The 21,756-nt window shown below is 38.6% G+C and overlaps 1 protein-coding gene across 3 annotated transcripts in view; it reads left to right on the top strand.

Moving 5' to 3' along the window:
* Positions 1-21,756, top strand: part of dnah5 (dynein, axonemal, heavy chain 5) — a 91,031-nt gene that overhangs the window by 30,551 nt on the left and 38,724 nt on the right. For all 3 annotated transcript variants that reach the window (XM_063488497.1, XM_063488496.1, XM_063488495.1), the window contains exons 41-65: positions 631-701; positions 1,101-1,208; positions 1,428-1,615; positions 2,446-2,640; positions 2,935-3,069; positions 3,169-3,276; positions 3,868-4,021; positions 5,318-5,464; positions 6,503-6,744; positions 6,911-7,087; positions 7,400-7,604; positions 7,836-7,978; positions 8,623-8,757; positions 9,491-9,613; positions 9,721-9,934; positions 10,279-10,502; positions 10,945-11,143; positions 11,230-11,402; positions 11,740-11,870; positions 13,630-13,783; positions 18,226-18,493; positions 18,696-18,819; positions 18,967-19,074; positions 19,248-19,362; positions 19,984-20,160. In XM_063488497.1, the coding sequence (XP_063344567.1) occupies positions 631-701; positions 1,101-1,208; positions 1,428-1,615; positions 2,446-2,640; positions 2,935-3,069; positions 3,169-3,276; positions 3,868-4,021; positions 5,318-5,464; positions 6,503-6,744; positions 6,911-7,087; positions 7,400-7,604; positions 7,836-7,978; positions 8,623-8,757; positions 9,491-9,613; positions 9,721-9,934; positions 10,279-10,502; positions 10,945-11,143; positions 11,230-11,402; positions 11,740-11,870; positions 13,630-13,783; positions 18,226-18,493; positions 18,696-18,819; positions 18,967-19,074; positions 19,248-19,362; positions 19,984-20,160 (4,018 nt within the window). The remainder of the gene's footprint in view (positions 1-630; positions 702-1,100; positions 1,209-1,427; positions 1,616-2,445; positions 2,641-2,934; positions 3,070-3,168; positions 3,277-3,867; positions 4,022-5,317; positions 5,465-6,502; positions 6,745-6,910; positions 7,088-7,399; positions 7,605-7,835; positions 7,979-8,622; positions 8,758-9,490; positions 9,614-9,720; positions 9,935-10,278; positions 10,503-10,944; positions 11,144-11,229; positions 11,403-11,739; positions 11,871-13,629; positions 13,784-18,225; positions 18,494-18,695; positions 18,820-18,966; positions 19,075-19,247; positions 19,363-19,983; positions 20,161-21,756) is intronic.

Raw genomic sequence — 21,756 nt, 5'->3', positions numbered from 1 at the left:
CAGCAGCTCTCCAAAAAAGTGGCATGCTGGCCTTATGGCTAGAGGCGCCAAGACAGCTCTGATTTTCAATCATTTTCTCATGCTATCTTTCTCTGCCTGAAAGCCCATCCACTTCATTCTGTTCAGTTCAGATTTGATTTGGTCTTTTTTTTTGTTTTGCTTGCTATCATTGTCCTACCTCCTCGCTGCCACCACATCACGTTAAAAAAGGGAAAGGTGCAAGTGGTCCTAAATTGTGGCAAAAAAGATGTTGGGATAAAAAAAAAGAAATCTGGTTACGGAGTGGTCAGATTTAATCTGTATCTGCTGAAGGAGAGAAAATATGTCAGTATCCCAGCTTTACCATGATTTTTACCCCGAGGTCAGTCATTGTAATGAAGATGGAGACCAGTGACCAGAGGGCTAGGTCCTGTTGTCAGTCATCCTTATTGCTGATGTGTCCTTGAGCAAATCGCTGAATCCCCATCAGCTTCAGGGGCAGGGTTCTAAAGCTTAATCCTTAAACCTTGTGGAGAATGAGATCACGTTCATTTGTGGTCATTTTGAGTATGGATATTATTAGCTGATGAATTTATGAAATGATTTATGAAATTAGATTGTCATTATGTTTGTGTGTCTACAATTGGACAGGTGTTACATCACTTTAGCCCAAGCTCTTGGTATGAGTATGGGTGGAGCACCTGCTGGTCCAGCTGGAACAGGTATAAAAATTAGTCACACAGTATCTATCTATTTTTTGGAAATTACATTGAATCAAAAATGCAATATTTTATAGAAATGAACACCTAGAACTGGTATGCACAACTTATGATTTCGGAATGGGACAGACATGTTAAAAAGCTGTTCCAAGGTTTGCCAAGTGTTAAAGTAATTGAATTTAACTGTTTTAAATATAGATAATTTACCCTTCTAGACTCTATACAACTCAGGTCATTTAAATGAAGAATCAAACAACACAGCTATCTCAGTCGGGAAAGGCTTCATTACAGAGTTAGCTTTAATAGTTTCTATTATGAGATCATTTGTTATCAGGTTTTCTATCAGCATACAAATGGTTGCAACTCAGTTTAGGCTGTGAAAATGTTGCCTTTTGTTATCAGGAAAGACCGAGACCATAAAAGACATGGGTCGCTGTTTGGGAAAGTACGTCGTGGTCTTCAACTGCTCTGACCAAATGGACTTCAGAGGCTTGGGAAGAATATTTAAAGGTGAGAATCACTAAGTAAAGTCATGCTATAAGTATATTCCCAGAAAGAAGTTTAAGGCTTTGGGTTATCAGGTTATAGACCTGTGTTTTTTTGCTAATAAATCATAACAATGTAGATTAAAAAAACCAGCAATCACACAATATGTAATGTCAGATATCTTAAACAATTTATTTGTTTGCAGCAGACGGACCATAACTCTGTGTTTATGTGATTTACCAGGTCTGGCTCAGTCTGGTTCGTGGGGCTGTTTTGACGAGTTCAACCGCATCGACCTCCCAGTTCTTTCTGTGGCAGCCCAGCAGATCGCGATAGTTCTCACCTGCAAGAAGGAACGTCGCAAAAATTTTGTCTTCACAGATGGAGACAGTGTTGACATGAACCCAGAGTTTGGCATCTTCCTTACCATGGTTAGTAATGGAAGTAGAACAAGACTGCTAATATGTATTTGACTGGTCAGAGGAGATATATAAAGGATGCAGTTCTTAACATCAGTAAATTTACACCTTAGTTAACAGAATGAATATTGAAGTGTATGAGCTGTATCTGTTTCAGAAGGTGACTGGACATGCTGTGCATGCATGGACATCAATATTTACTCTTGGCTGTTAGATTTATCGCATAATGATTCCTTTTTTTTAAAGCAAAAACTTTAATCTTGTAATGAAAAGCGAAATAAATCACAAATAACACTAAAATGGAATTGAACTCTAACATGTAATATTTTATAAGTCCATTTTTGAATTAAACTCAAGGCTGTGCCTGCTATTTCATGTGATTTATTTCTTAGAGTAATAGTTAAATCGCTTTATCTCCTTGCCTCATTTGCTATCCTGAGGCAAGTCATTAAACATAACAGTGGAATTATTCTTCCCTGTGGCGAGAGGGGTCAGAGATCATTTTCCTCTTTTTTACTCTGTTAGTGTGTGTGTGTGTGTGTGTGTGTGTGTGTGTGTGTGTGTGTGTGTGTGTACATTAGTATAGACAAGCTTTGTGAAACAGGCTATGTCTGTAGGCTGTGTCTGCTGAAGTTGAAGGATAGCGTTTGTGATGACGATGAACTACATTCCAGTATAAACTTCATCCATTTAGTTTCATTGTTGTTGCATTCTAGTCTGTCATCTAAATTTCTAATGTAATAGAATGGGCAATGTAGCATTTACTCCTAATTATCATTAAATGTTTTATTTCTGTTTTACTCCATTAATATTCATTGTTTTGTTATTCTCCGTGTAATCAGAATCCAGGTTATGCAGGTCGTCAGGAGCTTCCTGAAAACCTGAAGATCAACTTCCGCTCCGTGGCCATGATGGTTCCAGACCGTCAAATCATTATTAGGGTAAAACTGGCCAGTTGTGGGTTTATCGACAACATGGAGCTTGCACGCAAATTCTTCACGCTTTACAAGCTGTGTGAGGAGCAACTGTCCAAGCAGGTATAAAAATGAAAATTGAAGATCTTTCTTTTAACCTTGCAGTAACAAGTTGAAAGTGGTAGAACTTGCATTGAGTGTGGGAGCATTTTCAAGCTGCTGCTAAAAATGCATAAAAAGGCTTACTGACACACAGGCTGCTGAAAATAGAGTGTGATGCTTGGGAATGGGGTCAGAAAAGGACTTAGTTTGGAGCAGGTATCATTGTCACATGACTTAACAACAAGGTTGTTTCAGACGCAATTTGTCTTTTCCATTAATGTAAATGAAACTAAAATTATATTTATGAATGTTCAGGTTCACTATGATTTTGGCCTGCGCAACATTCTGTCAGTTCTGCGAACTCTGGGAGCAGCCAAGCGAGCCAACCCCAGTGATACAGAGTCTACCATTGTCATGAGGGTTCTAAGGGACATGAACCTTTCAAAACTGGTAAGTCTACAAAGTACACAATAGGGCATCAAAAAGATAACCATGCTAATATTTCATGTTTTCACCGGGTTTTGCAAATTTGTGTGCACATGTGTTTAGATCGATGAGGATGAGCCACTTTTTCTGAGCTTGATTGAAGACCTCTTCCCGGGCATCCAACTTGACAAAGCAGGCTACCCTGAACTAGAAGCTGCCATTGACAAACAGGTAGGAGAGTTTGAAGAATGGATTTATCTGTTATTGACGAGAAGAGTGAAAATCCACAGTAACACCAAGTTTGCAAGATGGGGGAACAGGAAGGGGAAACGATGGAAAGAGGCAGAAAGAGAAATGCGAAGGCTGAGTAAGACTGTCCAAAAGCCTAATGGAGAGTGAGGCCGCCGTATTTGTCATGTCACACCTCAGGACAGGACATCGAGAAGGATATAAATGGTGGCATTTATTATTTGTAAAGGACCTAACCCGAGGACTTGTGAAAAACAGTGCAGGAAGTGAGAGATGCAGTTAAAAGTTAGAACTTTTAGATTTTATGCTGTTTTGTTGCTGATCAGTTAAGCAAGTGCATTTGATAGTATTAGTTTAGTTTTTCATATATTGCTTCTGCATTTTGGCTTAATTTTTTTAATTTTAAAAAAAGATGTTTTGATGTGTGAAACCTTAAAATTGACTGAAGGTGTGCTTTTTTTTTTCTTTTTTTTTTTTTACCACGACTGTATACTAAGTTATTATACTTGTAAATACAGTAAAAGCATTATTGTTACAAAAATAGCTGGAATTGTAACTACTTTGTTTCTTCAGGTGGAGGATGCAGGCCTAATCAACCATCCTCCTTGGAAGCTAAAGGTCATCCAGCTGTATGAGACTCAAAGAGTCCGACATGGCATGATGGCCCTGGGGCCCAGTGGGGCTGGAAAGACAACTTGTATACACACGCTTATGAAAGCTATGACAGGTAGGATTTAGTGTATTTTGTCGCATGTGAGTTTAAAGAAAAAGACACCAACTTGTGGTAAGCTTGTTTTGAATCTATTGTACTGTAGACACGAATATGTGAACAGAATAACTGAAGAAATATACTCACACTGGGACGAGATATCTATTTAATTTATGGGGTATCTTATTAAATCTACATATTTTTAGGGTAATATTGTTACTTTTGCAGTGTTGGGAAGGTTACTTTTAAAATGTATTCCATTACAGAATACCGAATACATGCCCCAAAATGTATTCTGTAACGTATTCCGTTACGTTACTCAATGAGAGTAACGTATTCTGAATACTTTGGATTACTTAATATATTATCATGCTTTTTACAACTACGTGAATGTACTATTGCTGTGATTTATTACTGTTACTGAAGGTCCGCGGCTCCGAACTGTAGTAAAGGGACCTCTGGCTAATACGGCGGGTTCCGTGTCGGGCTCGTAGCCGGAAAAAAGCTTTACTTTGTTGTCTGGGTCAACTTTGCTTGCGAGAGACAAAGAGAGGCGTTGAAAGGCTGCTCCAACGGAACTTATTGTTTCGGAGGAAAACACGAACACAGTGTACAGTCGAGTCTTAATAGCTTACTTACAACTGGGCTCGTCAGGCACTCTTCTTGGCTGCAGTGGTTATTATTATATTTACATGCTTCCAGCTCCCGTTTCTGCTCGATGACAACTCGTACTTTTCCACTGGCCTTTTTCTCCCTCCTCGCGCTCACAGACACATAACGTGTATGGCAGTCCATTCTCCCTGCAGCACGGACTACACTGCCCATGATGCTACATTCTTTAGAGCTATACCTGTAGTATTCTGCCTATTAGCTTAGTACAACAGCAACAACAACAACAAAAAGGCGCTCTCTCACCCAGGAAACACGCAGAGAGAGCGTCACCCTGTAACCATGGCAACCGTAACGCTGCCGCCTGGAACAACAGAACGTAGCTGTCAAACAAACCCAAACAGTCCTGACCCGCAACAATATGAAACAGGAAAATACCGCCGTGTATTCCATTTATTTCAACAAAGTAACTGTATTCTAAATACCACCTTTTTAAATGGTAACTGTAACGGAATACAGTTACTCATATTTTGTATTCTAAATACGTAACGGCGGTACATGTATTCCGTTACTCCCCAACACTGTACTTTTGTGACCTTGTCATGTGTTTAATATAATTATTGCTCCATTAAAGTATTATATTATCCATTATATTAACTTTAGGAAAACAGAACATGTTTCTGCTAATATCTAATTTTCTTCCAGAATGTGGTCATTCTCACAGAGAGATGCGCATGAACCCCAAAGCCATTACTGCACCTCAGATGTTTGGCAGACTAGATGTGGCCACAAATGACTGGACTGATGGCATCTTCTCTACACTGTGGAGGAAAACACTGAGAGCAAAGAAAGGTCCAAAAAGTTTCTTATTGTGCACATATTTCACACTTGGATATTAATAAAGCAAAAAATCATTGGTAAACATTTTTTTCCATGAGAACTTTGACAAACCAGTTCAAGTAGGTTATTGCAATTAAGTATTAATATGTTGGGACAACATTGGAAGGTTCAAAGGAAACAAACCACTGTTTAATCTTCCTATTTAGTTCTAAGCTTACACGGATAATTAAAAATGTCTGCGGGCAATTGCGTATGCATTCCATGTTTGCTTTTATGTGTCTAAGTACACATCTCATCTATTAATTACTTGTTCTGATGGTGTTTTGCATATCTATGAGTGGGGTGTTCTCTGCGTATTTGCATTATTTTCCTGCTGCTACTTCCTGCTCATTTGTAGAGCTTGCTACTTTGGACAGAGTGAATTCCAGTGTAGAAAAGTAGATGTGGCAATGTGATAGGGCAGCAGCTCCTGAGTCGAGTAGATATTCCTCAAAGAAAAGAAGTACTTTGTGAAAACAGCTGTGTGCTGTCCACGCTCATTGTGTTTTAACTGATGCAGAAACAGCCTCGTGTGTATCATCTGGTAACTTCTGTGTAAAACACGTGCTCATGTCTTATGTTAGTAGTCATATTCAAAGGAACTGATTTCTCAGAATTTAGAGTGTAAACCACATTCATTGTCAAACAGCAGCTTTATTGTGCGATATTGCCTGAATGTCAGACAACTGTCTTTTGCTTGTTTCAGACGCAATTTGTCTTTTCTGTTTCTGTTTTTGGATGTTTTCCAACTTGGAGGAGAGCGAGGAGGAGAAACGGATTTCTTTGTTCATATTTAAAATTCCACAAAATAAATGACTCAGTTCTTGTTTTTCTTGCAAACAGATAGCTCATGATTGCTGGTTAGCCAAGAAAACATTTTGAACTCTTTTTTTATGCACTAAATTCATATTCAGAAATGTAGCTCATTTTTGCTTGAGGGTGACAGCACAAGGTCTTCATACCACCTCATTTTCGTAATCATGTAAACAAACACTTTTTTCCCCCTCACAGGAGAGCACATCTGGATAGTGCTGGATGGGCCAGTTGATGCCATCTGGATTGAAAACCTAAATTCAGTTTTGGATGACAACAGAACTCTTACACTCGCAAATGGAGACCGAATACCAATGGCTCCCAACTGCAAGGTGGTATTTGAGCCGCATAACATCGACAATGCCTCTCCAGCCACCGTCTCACGCAATGGCATGGTGTTCATGAGCTCCTCTGTGCTCACCTGGATCCCCATACTAGAGGTGAATGAGCTTTATGAAAAACTGGTTGTAATTATTTTTGTTTCATTTTGCAAAAGTTTGAAATCAAGGTATATTAAGACAATATTTACTTATGAATCATATAATTTAAAACCTGTGCACTGCATGTAGTTTTGACTAAATAGAGTCATACTGTTGCTGCTTCTAGGGCTGGTTGAAGAAACGGTCCCCACATGAGGCAAAGATACTGAGAGAGCTCTTCTCTTCGTCTTTCTCCGAGCTCTACCGCTTCTGCGTGCAGTCACTAGAGTTCAAAATGGACATGCTAGAGGCCTTTGTAATCATGCAATGCATAAACATGCTACAGGGACTCATACCACCTAAGGTAAGGTATTCCCATCCACTGGACATGCACACGAACAGCAACTGATATATATTTCATTGATAAGTGCTGTCAAGACAAAGTGACTCTTGAAGTAGAAGTGGAAATTTATAGTGAGACCAACTCGTATTTATGTTTCCAAAACCTTTTTTAAGCACATTTATACCCATTGTACAGACTGGGACTCATAGTTTTGTCCATATATTTTGTATGTTCAGTTTCATAGACTTGGCCTAACCTATGAAGTGCTCATCTCCTTTTTGGGTTCTTTAATTGATCCCTGTATTTCCTCATCTTAAAATGATCAATTTACAGGAGCAGTGTGGCGATTTATCCAGAGAGTTCTTGGAGCGGCTTTATGTCTTTGCATTAATGTGGAGCGCTGGGGCCGTACTTGAACTGGATGATCGGAGGAAGATGGAAATCTGGCTTAGAGGAAACAAGAGTATTCATCTAAACTTGCCAGACATTCCTCCTGACAGTGAGGACACCATGTTTGACTACTATGTCACAGCAGATGGTAAGCATGGCTTCATTAACTTTCAGTCAGATGGCGTTGTTTAGTTACTGGGTAGGCAAAAACATTATGTCTCATGTTGTACTTATGGAAAGTACATATATGTATATAAAATTATTTTTAGTGATACACTGAATTAATATCTTTGGGTTAATTATTTTGAAAAATTATTGTCATATTTTGTGTTGATCTCTACAACAAGCTTTATCTTATTAAAATTAAATATTTTTCCAGGTCATTGGGTCCATTGGAACACCAGAGTGGAGGAATACATTTATCCATCTGAATTCACACCAGAGTACAGCTCAATTTTGGTCCCCAATGTGGACAACGTTAGAACAGACTTCCTAATCCAGACTATTGCAAAGCAAGGCAAGGTATGGTTACCAGTTAGAGTAATTTCCATCCAACAGTCACATCATCAGCAAACACTAGTGACCCGCTTCCAGTGACAGCCATACACGCACATGCTTTAATGCATACTGTTAAACTGCCTCCTCCATGTTTGATAGACAATGTGATGATGTTCCACATACTTTTCTTTTCCCATCATTCTGGCACAAAGATTCTTAGTTTTAGTTTTTGGATAATTGTGCAAGGCTCTTTTTAGCTGTTTTCTATTTTCAAAGTCTAATCTGACCTTCCTGCTCTTGAGTGTTTTGTGTCTTTTCTAAATCCTCTATATTTACATTTATGAAGGTCTCATTTGTTTTTAGACTTTGACAATGAGTCATGTACTTTCTCCAGAGAGACAACTTGAAATAAACTTTGGATAACAGTTTAAATGTAACTACAAAATCAGCATCATGTGTTTATGCTCAGCAGATGCGGAGGATATGCTCTTACTTCCCCTTTGATCTTTCCTCATAGAATATGCCATAGACTTGCCTCTCTTGCATTGGAGGACACGGTTAACTGTTTGTGGTCTTGTTCTACTGTCGTCCTTCTCATGTTATCCTATAACGTGGAAGTTAGTTGGGATAATTTGGACTGATGGCAAATGTAAATATGTTTGTTATAGGCTGTTTTGCTAATTGGAGAGCAAGGAACAGCCAAGACTGTTATCATCAAGAGCTACATGTCAAAGTATGACCCTGAGACCCACATAGGCAAGAGTCTCAACTTCTCTTCTGCTACTACACCACTAATGTTCCAGGTAAAGCGGCAGGTCACCTGCCTACTTTTCTCTTAATTTAGAAGAAACAGCAGTGTGTTACTTTTTGAATTTTTAACTTAAAAGGAGCGTTCAGTTAAAAAGGGGGAGAACTCAAATGCGCGACACCACAGGCAGGTAACAAGAATAAAGAGCAAACTTTCAACAAAAAATGAAAGCTGATGCAACAGAACATAACGCCAAGAGATCAAACACAGGAATTAGCTGAAGGCTTATACAAATAGTAGTAAAACCAAAAACAAAAGAATATGAAGGATGGATGCAAAGTACAATGAAACCAAAATAGACACTAACTAGGAATGAGGGTGGAATACAGCTGAGTAACAAGGCATATTATAGGCTCCTTACTGCGCACACTCAGGGACCGATCGAGTGATGAGATACAGCTGAAGTAGTAAGGGTAGACAGCAGTCACACAGCCAAAGACAGGAAGAAAGTAATCGTTTCAATGCAAGGCAGGGGGCAGTTGCATAAGGCATTGCCAACCTGGATGAATCACAGAGCAGGTCTATAATGAAAACCAACACCATGACTGTGTTCATTTGCCATTAAAGAATATGAACATGTATGATATTGATGATTGGTGATGAATTACATATCAGTTGAAATTAAAAGATCTCCTTCTTTATCTCGCTGTACTTTTTCTTGCCTTTTTTCACCCTGATTTTTTTTATGCCCCCCTCATCCCTCCCTTTTTTCCTTTTTTTTTTTTTAGAGGTCAGTTGAGAGCTATGTTGATAAGAGGATGGGGACCACTTATGGACCGCCTGCTGGGAAGAAAATGTCAATTTTTATAGATGACATCAACATGCCTGTCATCAATGAGTGGGGAGACCAGGTCATTATAACATTTCTACTGGCATTTTTTCATTCATAATACTGGTTAATGATAAATAAATGAAAACAAAACTTTTCTTGATTTAAGCTTCTTGCTTTCAATCACAGGTGACTAATGAGATTGTCAGGCAGCTGATGGAACAGAATGGTTTCTTCAATCTGGAAAAACCTGGAGAGTTCACAAATATTGTGGATGTTCAGTTCCTGGCAGCAATGATTCATCCTGGAGGGGGCCGTAATGACATACCACAGAGACTGAAAAGGCAGTTCTCAATCTTTAACTGCACCCTGCCCTCCAATGCTTCAATAGACAAGATATTTGGTGGGTAAAACACTGCAAGAAATCATTTTTCTGCAGTCATTTATATTTGGTGGGATTACTTCGCATTACATGTTCATACATGGCAAGGCCTAAGGCAGGAATTATATAGGTATTCCTGAGAGACATACATTATTTTATTTGTTCTTATTTTACCATTTCCAGGCAGTTGTGTAGGTGTTGTGTGCTTGTAATATAGTTGCCAATCACATATATATCACAGCAAGTTAGAAGGATGAACTAAGTACTAATAAATGCTATCATACAGTGATTTCACAAAGCACACTGTATCCTTTACTTTGGAAAAAAAATATATAACTTTTCTAAACATCGACTTTATGACACAGGCGTGATTGGTGAGGGCCACTTTTACACAGGACGTGGTTTTAGCGAGGAGGTCCAGAGCACTGTACCTCGTTTGGTTTCCCTCACGCGTCGTCTCTGGCAGCTGACTAAGGTCAAGATGCTTCCAACTCCTGCAAAGTTCCACTACATCTTTAACTTGAGGGATCTCTCCAGGATCTGGCAAGGCATGCTCAGCACCAATGCTGAAGTCGTTACCTCTGTCCAGGTGAGATGGATTTTGCATGCTTAATTACCTAATTTTTAACATGACAAGTAGTTAAGAAACTTGACAACATGTTGAGATTTCCACTGGAGAAACAATATTTTTTTGGTCACACATGCAGGATTTTTCCAAGGACAAATATGCATGACTGAGTAAGTGACAAACAGGGGAAGTGGCAGCAGTATGAAGCTGAGTGGCAAGAACTGTCACAGGAGGCTTGCTGAGGTTGAAAATAACTAGGTTAAAAATATCAGCTGACAGTCTGACTTCACATTCAATAAGTCAAATAATACACTAGTAATACAGTTTTGCAGTAACTAAGCTACCCCAGTGCTTTTACCTATTACCAGTCATTATTTTTTTTATTACTTATTATTATTACTTTATCACATGTAGCTAATTACCTTCTGTCTAACAGAAAAATAACGCGAAATATATTTTCCAGATGTTGATGGCACTTTGGAAACATGAGTGCAAGCGTGTGATAGCGGATCGATTTACGATGCCTGATGATGTGGAGTGGTTTGACCAGGCTCTGGCAAAGCTGGTGGAAGAACATCTTGGTGAAGAGCACAAGAATATGGTGGACTATGGAGCAGAAAGATATTTTGTTGACTTCTTGCGAGATGCCCCTGAGGCCACAGGTACTACTGAGTCAGACTATATTGAAACATATATATATTTAAGATTTTCTCAGTTTTGTGACTTGCTTTCATGTTTTTCCTCACAGGGGAAGAACCAGAAGACTCAGACTTTGATTTGCCCAAAGTGTACGAGCCTATTGAATCACATGAGGCTTTAAAGGACCGTCTGAACATGTTCCTAAGCCATTACAATGAAAGCATTAGGGGTACTGGCATGGATATGGTCTTTTTTCAGGATGCTATGATACATTTGGTCAAGGTACTCTAAAGAATTTTTTGTTGTGTTTGTGCCAACCAAAATAATCTACACTTCCTAACGTTTTCATCAGTCAGTGTTTGTACATTTCAAAGTTCTCCATAAATGTTTTCAGACCACCTTAAAGCCCAAGGAATATCCTAACAGTTTTACTTCAAGGAATATAAATTGTGAAGTGTTCACAAACAGTTGCTCACTCACAGACATTTGCACTCAGACACAGATTCCTACTTTATCTTTTTAATGTATTCCTACTTTGCTTGCTATTTTCTTTTGTTGCCTACAACTTACTGCAAATTTAAACATGCTTATTTGACTCTAGCTCTGTGTGTATTTGTAGGTGTCGAGGATAATCCGAACACCGGGAGGTAATGCCCTGTTGGTGGGTGTTGGGGGTTCTGGCAAACAGAGCCTGACCAGATTGGCCTCGTTCATAGCTGGATACAAGATCTTCCAGATCACGCTCACACGGTAGTGTGCTGGCAAAAATTAATATTCATATTCATATTGATATTATTAATGATGATACTAATTATATATTAGTGTAAGTAGGGTGGTGTAAGTTGTAAACCTCCTAAGGATTGGAGTGTGGAGTGGTAGTAACACCTTTCATTGTCAGATTTCCTTTTCTGAGTAATTCCTTCACAAAACATGTCAAACTAAACTTGTTTTATAATCGTTAGATTTAGTTATAATCTAATCATTAATCATATAATCATCTATAATCAAACCATTAAACTCAGAACCTTTGTCACTGATGAGAAACATTCTGCATTATCAGCTCTCAGGCCCAGCAGCTAGTATATTCTCATTAGAGGTACGTTTACAATTTGAAGGAAAATGAATCAGATATCACACTAATTATATGATATCTCAGAAGCTCTGGCTTCACGAACGTACTAACTCACCATCACTAACTCGTGCTTCCAAACCTGTCAAATGGTTTCCTCCTTCAGTCCCTACATTCATTTATTGTCACACTTTCCACCGGTTTGTTCCCCAAACAGATTTTAATGTTTCCTATTAATATTAATGAACCACATGTTTGTCCTCTTAGCTTCACAGCTATCCCTGGTGAAAACAGATACCTCTATTGTGTGTCCCCTTCCTTCTTTTTCATCTGCTCTCTCTGATACACACATAAAACTGATTTTCAGATGCACATCCAGTACAGATAGGTCTCTTATTTCATGCAAACTCAATTTACTCTCTTTCTCTCCCTCTGTCTGTACAGTAACTTAGACTTTCTTGTTGCTTTAATGTACACAATTTCTTTTAAACTTTGTTATTCTAACACTATTATTCCTACTAGAGATTTTTTAAAAGCATTTATTTTGGTATATATACTGCTGTGATTTCTTAGAAGCACACTAGACTGCATATAAAGAAGCATTTCTATCATCACAGCAGCCCTGAGTGGCTAGTAGTCATGCTGTCTGTGTCCGGGCTCTTTATCCATATGGCTGACGCAATGTTACTTTTCACTTAAGCAGCTTTTCTCCCTTGAGTGGAGAGGTTACTCTTTACCTGTATCTTGCTTAACTAGCTTCATTGCTCTCAAACTGGCATTATTTTGTCCTCAAATATTATTTCTTCTTTTACAAACTGGTCTACTCATCACTTTTGCTGGGTTGAGTTGGGAACAGGTGTGTTTATTTTTAATAACCAGCAATGCGTATCTAGTCTGGCAGTCACAGCGTAACTCCCAGCCACTTAGGGCTGTTGTTATAATTTCTTATTAACTACAGGATGGAGTATCTCATCTCACTGATAGTCATTAAAGAACCAGAAGAAAGTAAACTGTGGTTTCTCTCTCATGTTGTTTATGCAGTTAATATCTCCAATTTGCAGCTTCTTCCATTTTCCCTCTAACTTATTTTTTATCTGCCTCTTTATAATTCAATAAATTTGACATTCACACACTAAAGCAGGTGAACCTTCAAGCTAAGATGTGCTTCACTTTCATTGTCCAAGCCTCAAACTGGTGCGCCGACACTTTTTTTTTTTTTAACCGCTCTCACCAATAAATGTAGTTTGAGCTTCAATCTCATGAGAAATTTCATGCAAATTGGCACATAAATAGATGAATTAAAGTTTTTGTGCGATCTAGTTTTCTGCTGCTGCACTTTTTTATTGCATTTAACTACGTATGGATGATTTTTAGAAGCTGTAAAATTAGTTATTAGTGAAGAAAGGGTGTGCATATTTCTTTTATGCTTTTCTTTTCCAGCTCATACAATACATCCAACCTGATGGATGACCTGAAGAGTTTGTACAGAACAGCTGGCCAGCATGGAAAAGGCATCAGCTTCATCTTTACTGACAACGAAATAAAAGACGAGTCCTTCTTGGAGTACATGAATAATGTGCTGTCGTCTGGAGAGGTCAGCAGCACACACAAGGAGAAAAGATTTCAAATAATCCGTATTCATAGTAATATAATCCTCTACTTAATGTGGGTCACAGTTAAGGCTTGAGACCAGAACAACAAGAGAATATGCAGTGTGCAGTGTTTGCAAGTTGTATAGTTTTAAATTAAATAATCGATGAGAGGTTAAGGTATCTTTAAAAAGGCAGCTGGATGCTTCTACTTCTTTTATATCATTAATAGACAGTAGTGATCCAGTGCTGTGCATGTGCATGGACTGCATTGGCTCTGTTGTTGTTTTTCAGGTGATATCACAGTATATCCTATGGTTCGTAATCAGGAGTTATAGCTTGGGAAACAGTTACTTAGATATAAGTTACATTATAACTTGTTTTGAGCGCACTAGTAGATTCTTATTTGATAAGCTGCCATGTGATGTTGCTACCATGATATCCATTTCTCTTTGTGGATTTAGCTAACTGAAGTCAACAAGATATAAGCACGTTTCACAACCTATATGGCCGATTTCTAACCCCAAGATATTTTAAAGGTAGTATAAAAGGTGGAATTTGGCGAGATGAATCTAATCTTCATCATCTTCTTAAATAGAAATTCATGTATGCTACACTTGACGTAGCCTAATATTGACCATGAACACACTACAGCCTGCTCTGTACCAGTCCAACTTAGTGTGTCGCTATTAACTTCAACACAGTGTTTGAAAGTAACTGGCATAGCCTGCACTAAACTGTACCAAACTGCCCAGTGCAGTATTTTCATGGAACTTTTGAATAATATAAAGGAGAATACTTCAGTTTGTTTTGCAAGATGTTTCACCAAAAACACAAGTCAGCAACTTATCATGTCTGATTTAAAAACTCTAAAATGAATTTTGGGGCAAAATGCGCAGACATAGTTTGTGTGTTTTCTGATATTTGTTGAATTATGTGAAAAGTTACTCGAAATTACCCACCTTTAAAAAAAAAAAAAAAAAAAAGACAAAGCAAAACAAAACGAGTTACTCTATTTATTCAAACTCCTGTTCTGTAGCGCAATAATACAGCCAAGTACAGACTCTAGCTAGCGCTAGTAACTTTAATAATATCAGCACCATAAAGCCATCACAGTGTCAAGAATGAAATATGGAATGTGCTGAGAGCTTAAGCAGACTGAAAAATGTAATCATTCTTATTATGTACTGAGCTGTATCATGCCGTCACTGGAAGCGACACCAATATGCATTCTGTTAAATTTAATTGCTCATTAGCTGAAGGTGCTGGAATGGCCTTTTAGCTTATTCTGGGCCACTTCAGTCTCTGTTCATAAGGCATTCAAAATGTTATTCATACCTTTTATTTCCTGTCTTTATAATACAGGTTTACCTTAGTTATATATTCTCTAAAATGTTTTTTTTCCAAAGCTAATCTTGCTTTTCTAGACTGGTTTGGACAAAGACTGACTGACTTTTCATTGACTTTTCTGCTAAATGGCTGAAATTTCTCAACACTTAATGCAAGTTTTGTGTTCATCCCCTAAAATTAAATCAGAAAGTCTGAAATTTAAGCTTGCCATAAAACTGTAACTGTTTATAAAACTGTTTACAGAGCTCAGTTAGTGTTGGTGTTGAAAAATATATGGTTCCAAGTTTAAGTAAGAGGTTGGAGTCTCATTGTCTGATAGTCCATCTGAATGACTCATACTGATATTTTATATTAGATAACGTTACTGTAATTGGTCTGTCAGGCACTACAGTACAGAAAGCTACTTGGTGCTTCCTTAAGCACGTTTTCAATCCATTGGTGTCTTTGTTCTGCAGCTTTTCTTTGCATGCTTTACAAACTTAATGTTTTACATTGCATGCATTTTATATTTACATTTTTGTAATTTGCCTTAGAATTGCTATATAGTTACTGGAGAGGTGGACTTTATTAGAAGGTGGTGTTTATTAGAAAACTACAATTCATGAATTCTTTGGCACAAGTATGATTGTCTGATTTACATATTATCTTTTTATGAAAGCGCTGGCACCAGCTGTTTAACAGTCACACATAGTTTTGGAAAACCTACACACTGTTGTACTCGCTCAGATAGCTGTGTATATTCACTTCAAGTCAGCTTAATTTCGTTTTGTTTAAAAATCATCAGTTTGCAACCCGAGTCTACTCAAGGTGCTTAAAATTGTGAGGTCAAGCCCTTAAAATATTAGAGAGAATCACAGTGGTCCTCTGCAAGCAATTACTTGGTGACATTAGGGAGAAAGGACTTTATTTTAACATGAAAAACCTTGGGGCCTGGGTGAGAAGATAAGGAAAAGAGCAGGATAAAGAAGCATGTTAGAAGTCAACATTTTTTTTTTGCACTGCATTCCTCTTTGAGTGCAGTAAACATTTCATGAATGCGATCTTAAGAGAGCACAAGTCATATCAGTTCAGTGCAATTTTAAAAGTGTATTTTCCTCACCATTATAACAGAGTTGCAGTTATTTTCTCTTTGATATTTGTAATGAAATGAAACTGTAATGGACAATCACATACAAGTACACCTCTATGTACTACAGCATTTTTCATTACATCTGCTGAAAGACTCTTTCTCCACTCCCAGAATTTTGTTTTCATCTTTGTCCTGCCCTTTGATTTTTTTCCCCGCTAGTTCTTATGCACATTTCTTACTGTCTTCTCTCTACTCGCTGGTTATATTTTCTCTTCCCTTTCCTTCTCATCTTTGCTCCTCCTCTCCATGTTTGTTTACACAGTTGGGGGGGGGGGGGGGTGTATGAATTGAAATGAACCCTGTATGTTTACATTTCGTTATTCGGGAAGTCACTTAATAAAAGAGGGCGAGTTCTCTGAGTTCTTTTAAAAGTCAGATCAATTCATGTGACAAGTATTAAGCTTCAAGTGAGGTTTACCAGCACTCACCAAGCTGAAGCTCTTACACTGTTCGAAGTCAGTGGATATCATTGGATTTGACATTTAACACTATGGGAACACCATGATAAGAGCTATGCAGTTGCTTTTTCCCTGTTAGTTTCCCACTTGTTTTCCCTTCTTTCAATTATTTCTTATTTCTTTTCCCATCTTTTTGTCTTCTTTTCTTCACATTTTCAACCGGAACTTCCTCTTTTCTAATCTCGTGTATGTAAACGTGTCTGCGTGTTCTATTTCGCTGTCTGCCTGATAATAGTATTATTGTTTCCTCCTCATCTTTGACCTTTTCCCCCTGCTCCCGTGTCACCTTTTCTTCTGCCTCCATGGCTTGATAACAGTTTAAGCAGCAGCTGCATTACCAGGGGGGGTAAATTTAAGTGGTGAACTGGGTAGAACGGCATTGGGGTTTTTTTTATTATTGTTTGTGTGTAGGTGAGAGGTTTGTAGGTTATGTTTGTGTTTGGTTGTAGAAGGGAGTTTGTGTTGCAGTAGTATTAGGATGTTTGTGTGTGAGAGAAAGTGACAGAGATGAGAAACAAAAAGGAAAAGCAAGCTGTTAGTGTGATATTGTTGTTTTTGTGAGAGTAACAGATGGTTAGGGACACGGTGCTGCTTACCACAACACCACATAGTCCCCCAAGACACTGTTTCACTTTCTTAAATCTGAGTTACATGTTCTCTCTCATGGAAACTGGAGATTTGGAGAAATGACTCAGCTTAAAACATTTAAACAGTGAATCTCGTACCTTCAGCCACTTGGTTAAACTTGTACCCACACAGCGTGCTGTTTTAAAACTCACCATTTCAAGATTTCTTGCCAGCAGTCACATACATTTAGTTCATCAGCCAACCAATGTACACTACTTCTACTGAAATTGCTAAGGAAAGAAGTTGAGGTAAGAAGAAGTGACAACTATTATGAAGTGTGAGGAAGAAGAAGATCCAATTAAAATAATGTTAAAAAATGGTCAATAAAACATAGTATTGTGTAGGGAAAGACATGAATGTTAGAAACATTCACGTCTTTGGACTGTGGGAGGAAGCCATTGTATCTGAAGAGAACATCCAAGGTTTGCACCCACAGCCTTCCTGTGAGGTGACAGTGCTAACCACTGCATTTAAAAACTGCAACTGCTAGATCTCTGTATGGGAAATCTTTGATCAGATCAGAATGAAAACTTTCTCTGTAAAAGATTTGGTTGGCACTATTATCGGAGTAGAAATGTTTGAGCTTTAAAATACACAGCAGTACAGGTACTGTGGCTTGGGAGCGGCTGCAGGGGAGGATGAGACACAGCGGAGCTCCATCAGCTCATCACACCCCCCCTGTTGAAAAAAGTATGCCGGGACCTGGCAGTTGTTGGACGCAGCTAAAAAACGCTGCGGCCATGAGTTGTAAGAGACGACAGCCGAAATTAAGTAAAGTGTTAAACGAGCGAACTACAGTTAGGTCCATCATTAACGTTACATGGATGCATTGATTTCAAATAATAAGAGTATCAGTGACATTAGTGGATGTTTCTGCCTTCAGGTGTCCAACTTGTTTGCCCGTGACGAAATAGATGATATCCTCAATGATCTCATCCCTGTCATGAAGCGAGAGTTTCCCCGGCGACCTCCAACCAACGGAAACCTGTACGATTACTTCATGTCACGAGTTCGACATAATCTCCACGTCATTCTGTGCTTTTCCCCTGTTGGGGAGAAGTTCCGGAACCGAGCGTTGAAGTTTCCGGCGCTGATCTCTGGTTGCACCATGGACTGGTTCAGCCGCTGGCCCAAAGATGCACTAGTTGCAGGTATTTTTAACAGACAGTTTTATTTTCACAAATGTGACCTGTCTGGTGCGCGCATTTCTTTTCAAAAATGTATGCGGTACATGTTATACTCAGTTTTCAAAGTGGATGCTGTTATATGAATATAAGATATCGACTTTCTTTGCGTTCTCTGAGGTTTTTCTCCAATTAATAATGTCCTGTCTCGTTTCTTCCTGTCCTTCAGTTTCAGAGCACTTCCTGTCTGTTTATGACATAGACTGCTCAGCCCAGGTTAAATGTGAGGTAGTTCAGTGCATGGGCTCCTTCCAGGATGGTGTAGCAGAGAAATGTGTGGACTACTTCCAGAGGTACAGTATATATATATATATGTGTGTGTTTGTGAAGATTATATGCATATATGTGAAGATTGTTTTATGTGTGTCTGCAACGCATGATGATTGTCATAATATTTAGCATGTTGCAGTATTAATGTAACCCAATTTGTTTAAATCTAGATACCGACGCTCCACCCATGTCACACCCAAGTCTTATTTGTCCTTCATTCAAGGCTACAAAACCATCTATAAAGAAAAGAGGTCTGAAGTTCAGACTTTGGCCAACAGGTAAATTGTTCAAAATGAGTTCAACAATGTTGTGCAAATGATAACATATCCAAGTTTTGTTGCCATTTAAGCAAACAGAAACCCAGATAGTAGACAGATAGTACACAGAAGCAACAAGTTTGCTGTAATCATATTTGACTTGATCAACTGTATTCAAAATTTCTCCTCTTTAGGATGAATACTGGTCTCCAAAAGCTGAAGGAGGCATCGGTGTCTGTGGCAGCTCTCAGCAAAGAACTGGAGGTGAAAGAGAAGGAGCTACAGATTGCCAATGACAAGGCTGATATGGTACGTTTGTAGACAGGGAGGTATGTGTCTACAAAGTATTTGTATTTGTATGTGTGTGGGTTTAAGGTTCAAAAAGCATACAGAATGCTTCAGCTGGCTTTTTTGTTGCATTTGTATTAAAACAGCAACACGGTCTATGAACTAATGCTAGTTTGTATTAGACACTAATATAACATTTCATGCATAAAGAAGAAATTGAACACAGAATGAAGAGATGAAGTGTTTATTCTGTCCGTTGCTGGGAATCAGGCTTTCCAGTGATTGTTTTGGGAATATTGTATTGTTGCGTAAAATTACCCTCCTGCAGTGTGTGAAATAAGAGAAATTGATGTTTAATGGGGCGAATGTGTATTTTTTACAGTCATGCTTCAGTATAAGTGAAGCAGTTTAAGCCGTCTCTTTTTTTTCTCCATTGGTGAACGCTCACTCTTGTTATACAGAGACCTCTATATCAGGTAGAGCCTCTTCAGTGTTAAAAATGCTCAGATCTGCCATCTCCCATTGGATTGAGCATTCTGTTTTCTACTTAACCACACTTACGATCTTTTCTCAGCTGAGAAAGTCTACCAGCTTCAAATCATTTCTCTGTCACTTATAATGTGTGTTTGTTTTCTTGTGCAGGTGTTGAAGGAGGTGACAGTAAAAGCCCAGGCAGCAGAGCGAGTGAAGGTAGAGGTACAAAAGGTGAAGGACAAGGCGCAGGCCATTGTGGACAGCATTTCAGCTGACAAGGCCATCGCTGAGGAGAAACTCGAAGCTGCCCGGCCAGCTCTCGAGGAGGCAGAGGCTGCGCTGCAGGTATGGGATGTTGAAACAGCAATGTTGAATACATGCCTCCAAGGCTTCCCTCCAGACTTAATTTTCTCAGGTGGACATATCAGACGTCTTTTTTTTGGTTTGTTTTGTTTTAAATCACTCAGAGCCTATAGCCATGCTAGAGATTCACAACATGCTACACGAACCATTTCAGTTTAAATGTTAAACCTGAGTATTTTTTTGAGTACCACATTGGCGGTAATGTGAGTGTATGTGTGTGTGTGTGTGTGTGTGTGTTGGACCGGGGGTGGGGGGGTGTATTATAGGATAATTAGTTTTGCAAGTAGTTGATCATAAATCACTTAATTAGACAAATTAAAATGATCTGAAGATTACAAAATGTGCTGGAAAAATGATTACAATTAATCATTCAACAGCAACATGACATTGTTGTCTGAACTGGCTTTCATGAGCCAAATGTCACCCTAATGTTAGTGCCAGTGAAAAAAGGCGGGAGATCACCAGAGTCATCAAAGTTCATCCTGTAGACACCATGAGTCTTGTAGCTATTAGATTATTTCACTCATAAAAAAGTTTTTCCTGTGTCACAGCTTTAGGGGGGTGAATGTAAGCATGTTTGATCCAGTGAAGCAAAGCATGTTTGCTTTTGCCTTCATGATCTAACCCTACAATATAACTTGAGTATTTAAAAAAGTGAGGGCAGTCTTTTTGTGCTTTAATGTGTGACTTACATTTACTCAATTTAGATTTCTCCTGCTCTTTAACTATGTATTGCTTCAGGGTGCCACTTAAAGCCCTCTGTGACTTAATGTGTGAAGCTGTATGAATGTTTCTGCCTGCAGCCTTACTGTCCTGGTGTGTCTAAACTTAGTATGGTCGTCTGGTGCCTCTAGCTGCATTGTAATTAAAGCTGTCCTCCTGGGTAGATGGTTGCATGCAGATCTCCTGTGGCATTTCCCTGATTTAAAAAAATGTTATCGTGCAACTGCATATAGAAACATCGGATTTCTAAACAGACAACCCAGGACACTTCCTAATGTTGCTGGTGTTCTGCAGTATAGCGAGATTAAAGTAAAAGATATTTTATAACTTATTCAAGAGCATCAGTTTTAGTGGCAGAGGAGTTGAAGGAATTCATGTTTCCTTTCTTCAGGCTTTTCATACCACACTGTCACATTAAAATATTCACAGACAGGTTCCCTTTCCTGATTAATTTGGATATTCACCCAGCCTTTAAAAGGACCAAGTTTGTGTGTGTGCAAACTCAAGGTAACAGTACCATTCTATAACATTTCCTTGTCATACAAAAGGAGCTGATTTGCTAATAGTTACAGTGGATTAATGATGGCAGTAAAGCATAAAATAGTTTTGTTTTTATAGTACTTGCTGAACTGGAGTGATGATTTTTTTTTCTTACAATAGGCTTAGTAAGAGATTTTCATAAGAAGCTGTAGGAGAATAGAGGATATAGGCTAGTGAAAGTAGAAGTACATGATAACCCAGACTGTCTGCTGGCTGACACTCTAGTGGGAAATTCAGGCTTGGACTGAGTGGAAATGGAGCAAGGAGGAGAGAACAGAAATGAGAAGTGCAAAAAAAAGAAAAGATAAGAAGAGA

The sequence above is a fragment of the Pelmatolapia mariae genome, linkage group LG10_11 (assembly GCF_036321145.2).
Source record: "Pelmatolapia mariae isolate MD_Pm_ZW linkage group LG10_11, Pm_UMD_F_2, whole genome shotgun sequence".
Classification (NCBI taxonomy): Eukaryota; Metazoa; Chordata; class Actinopteri; order Cichliformes; family Cichlidae; genus Pelmatolapia; species Pelmatolapia mariae.
This window is presented reverse-complemented; position numbering and strand designations above follow the sequence as displayed.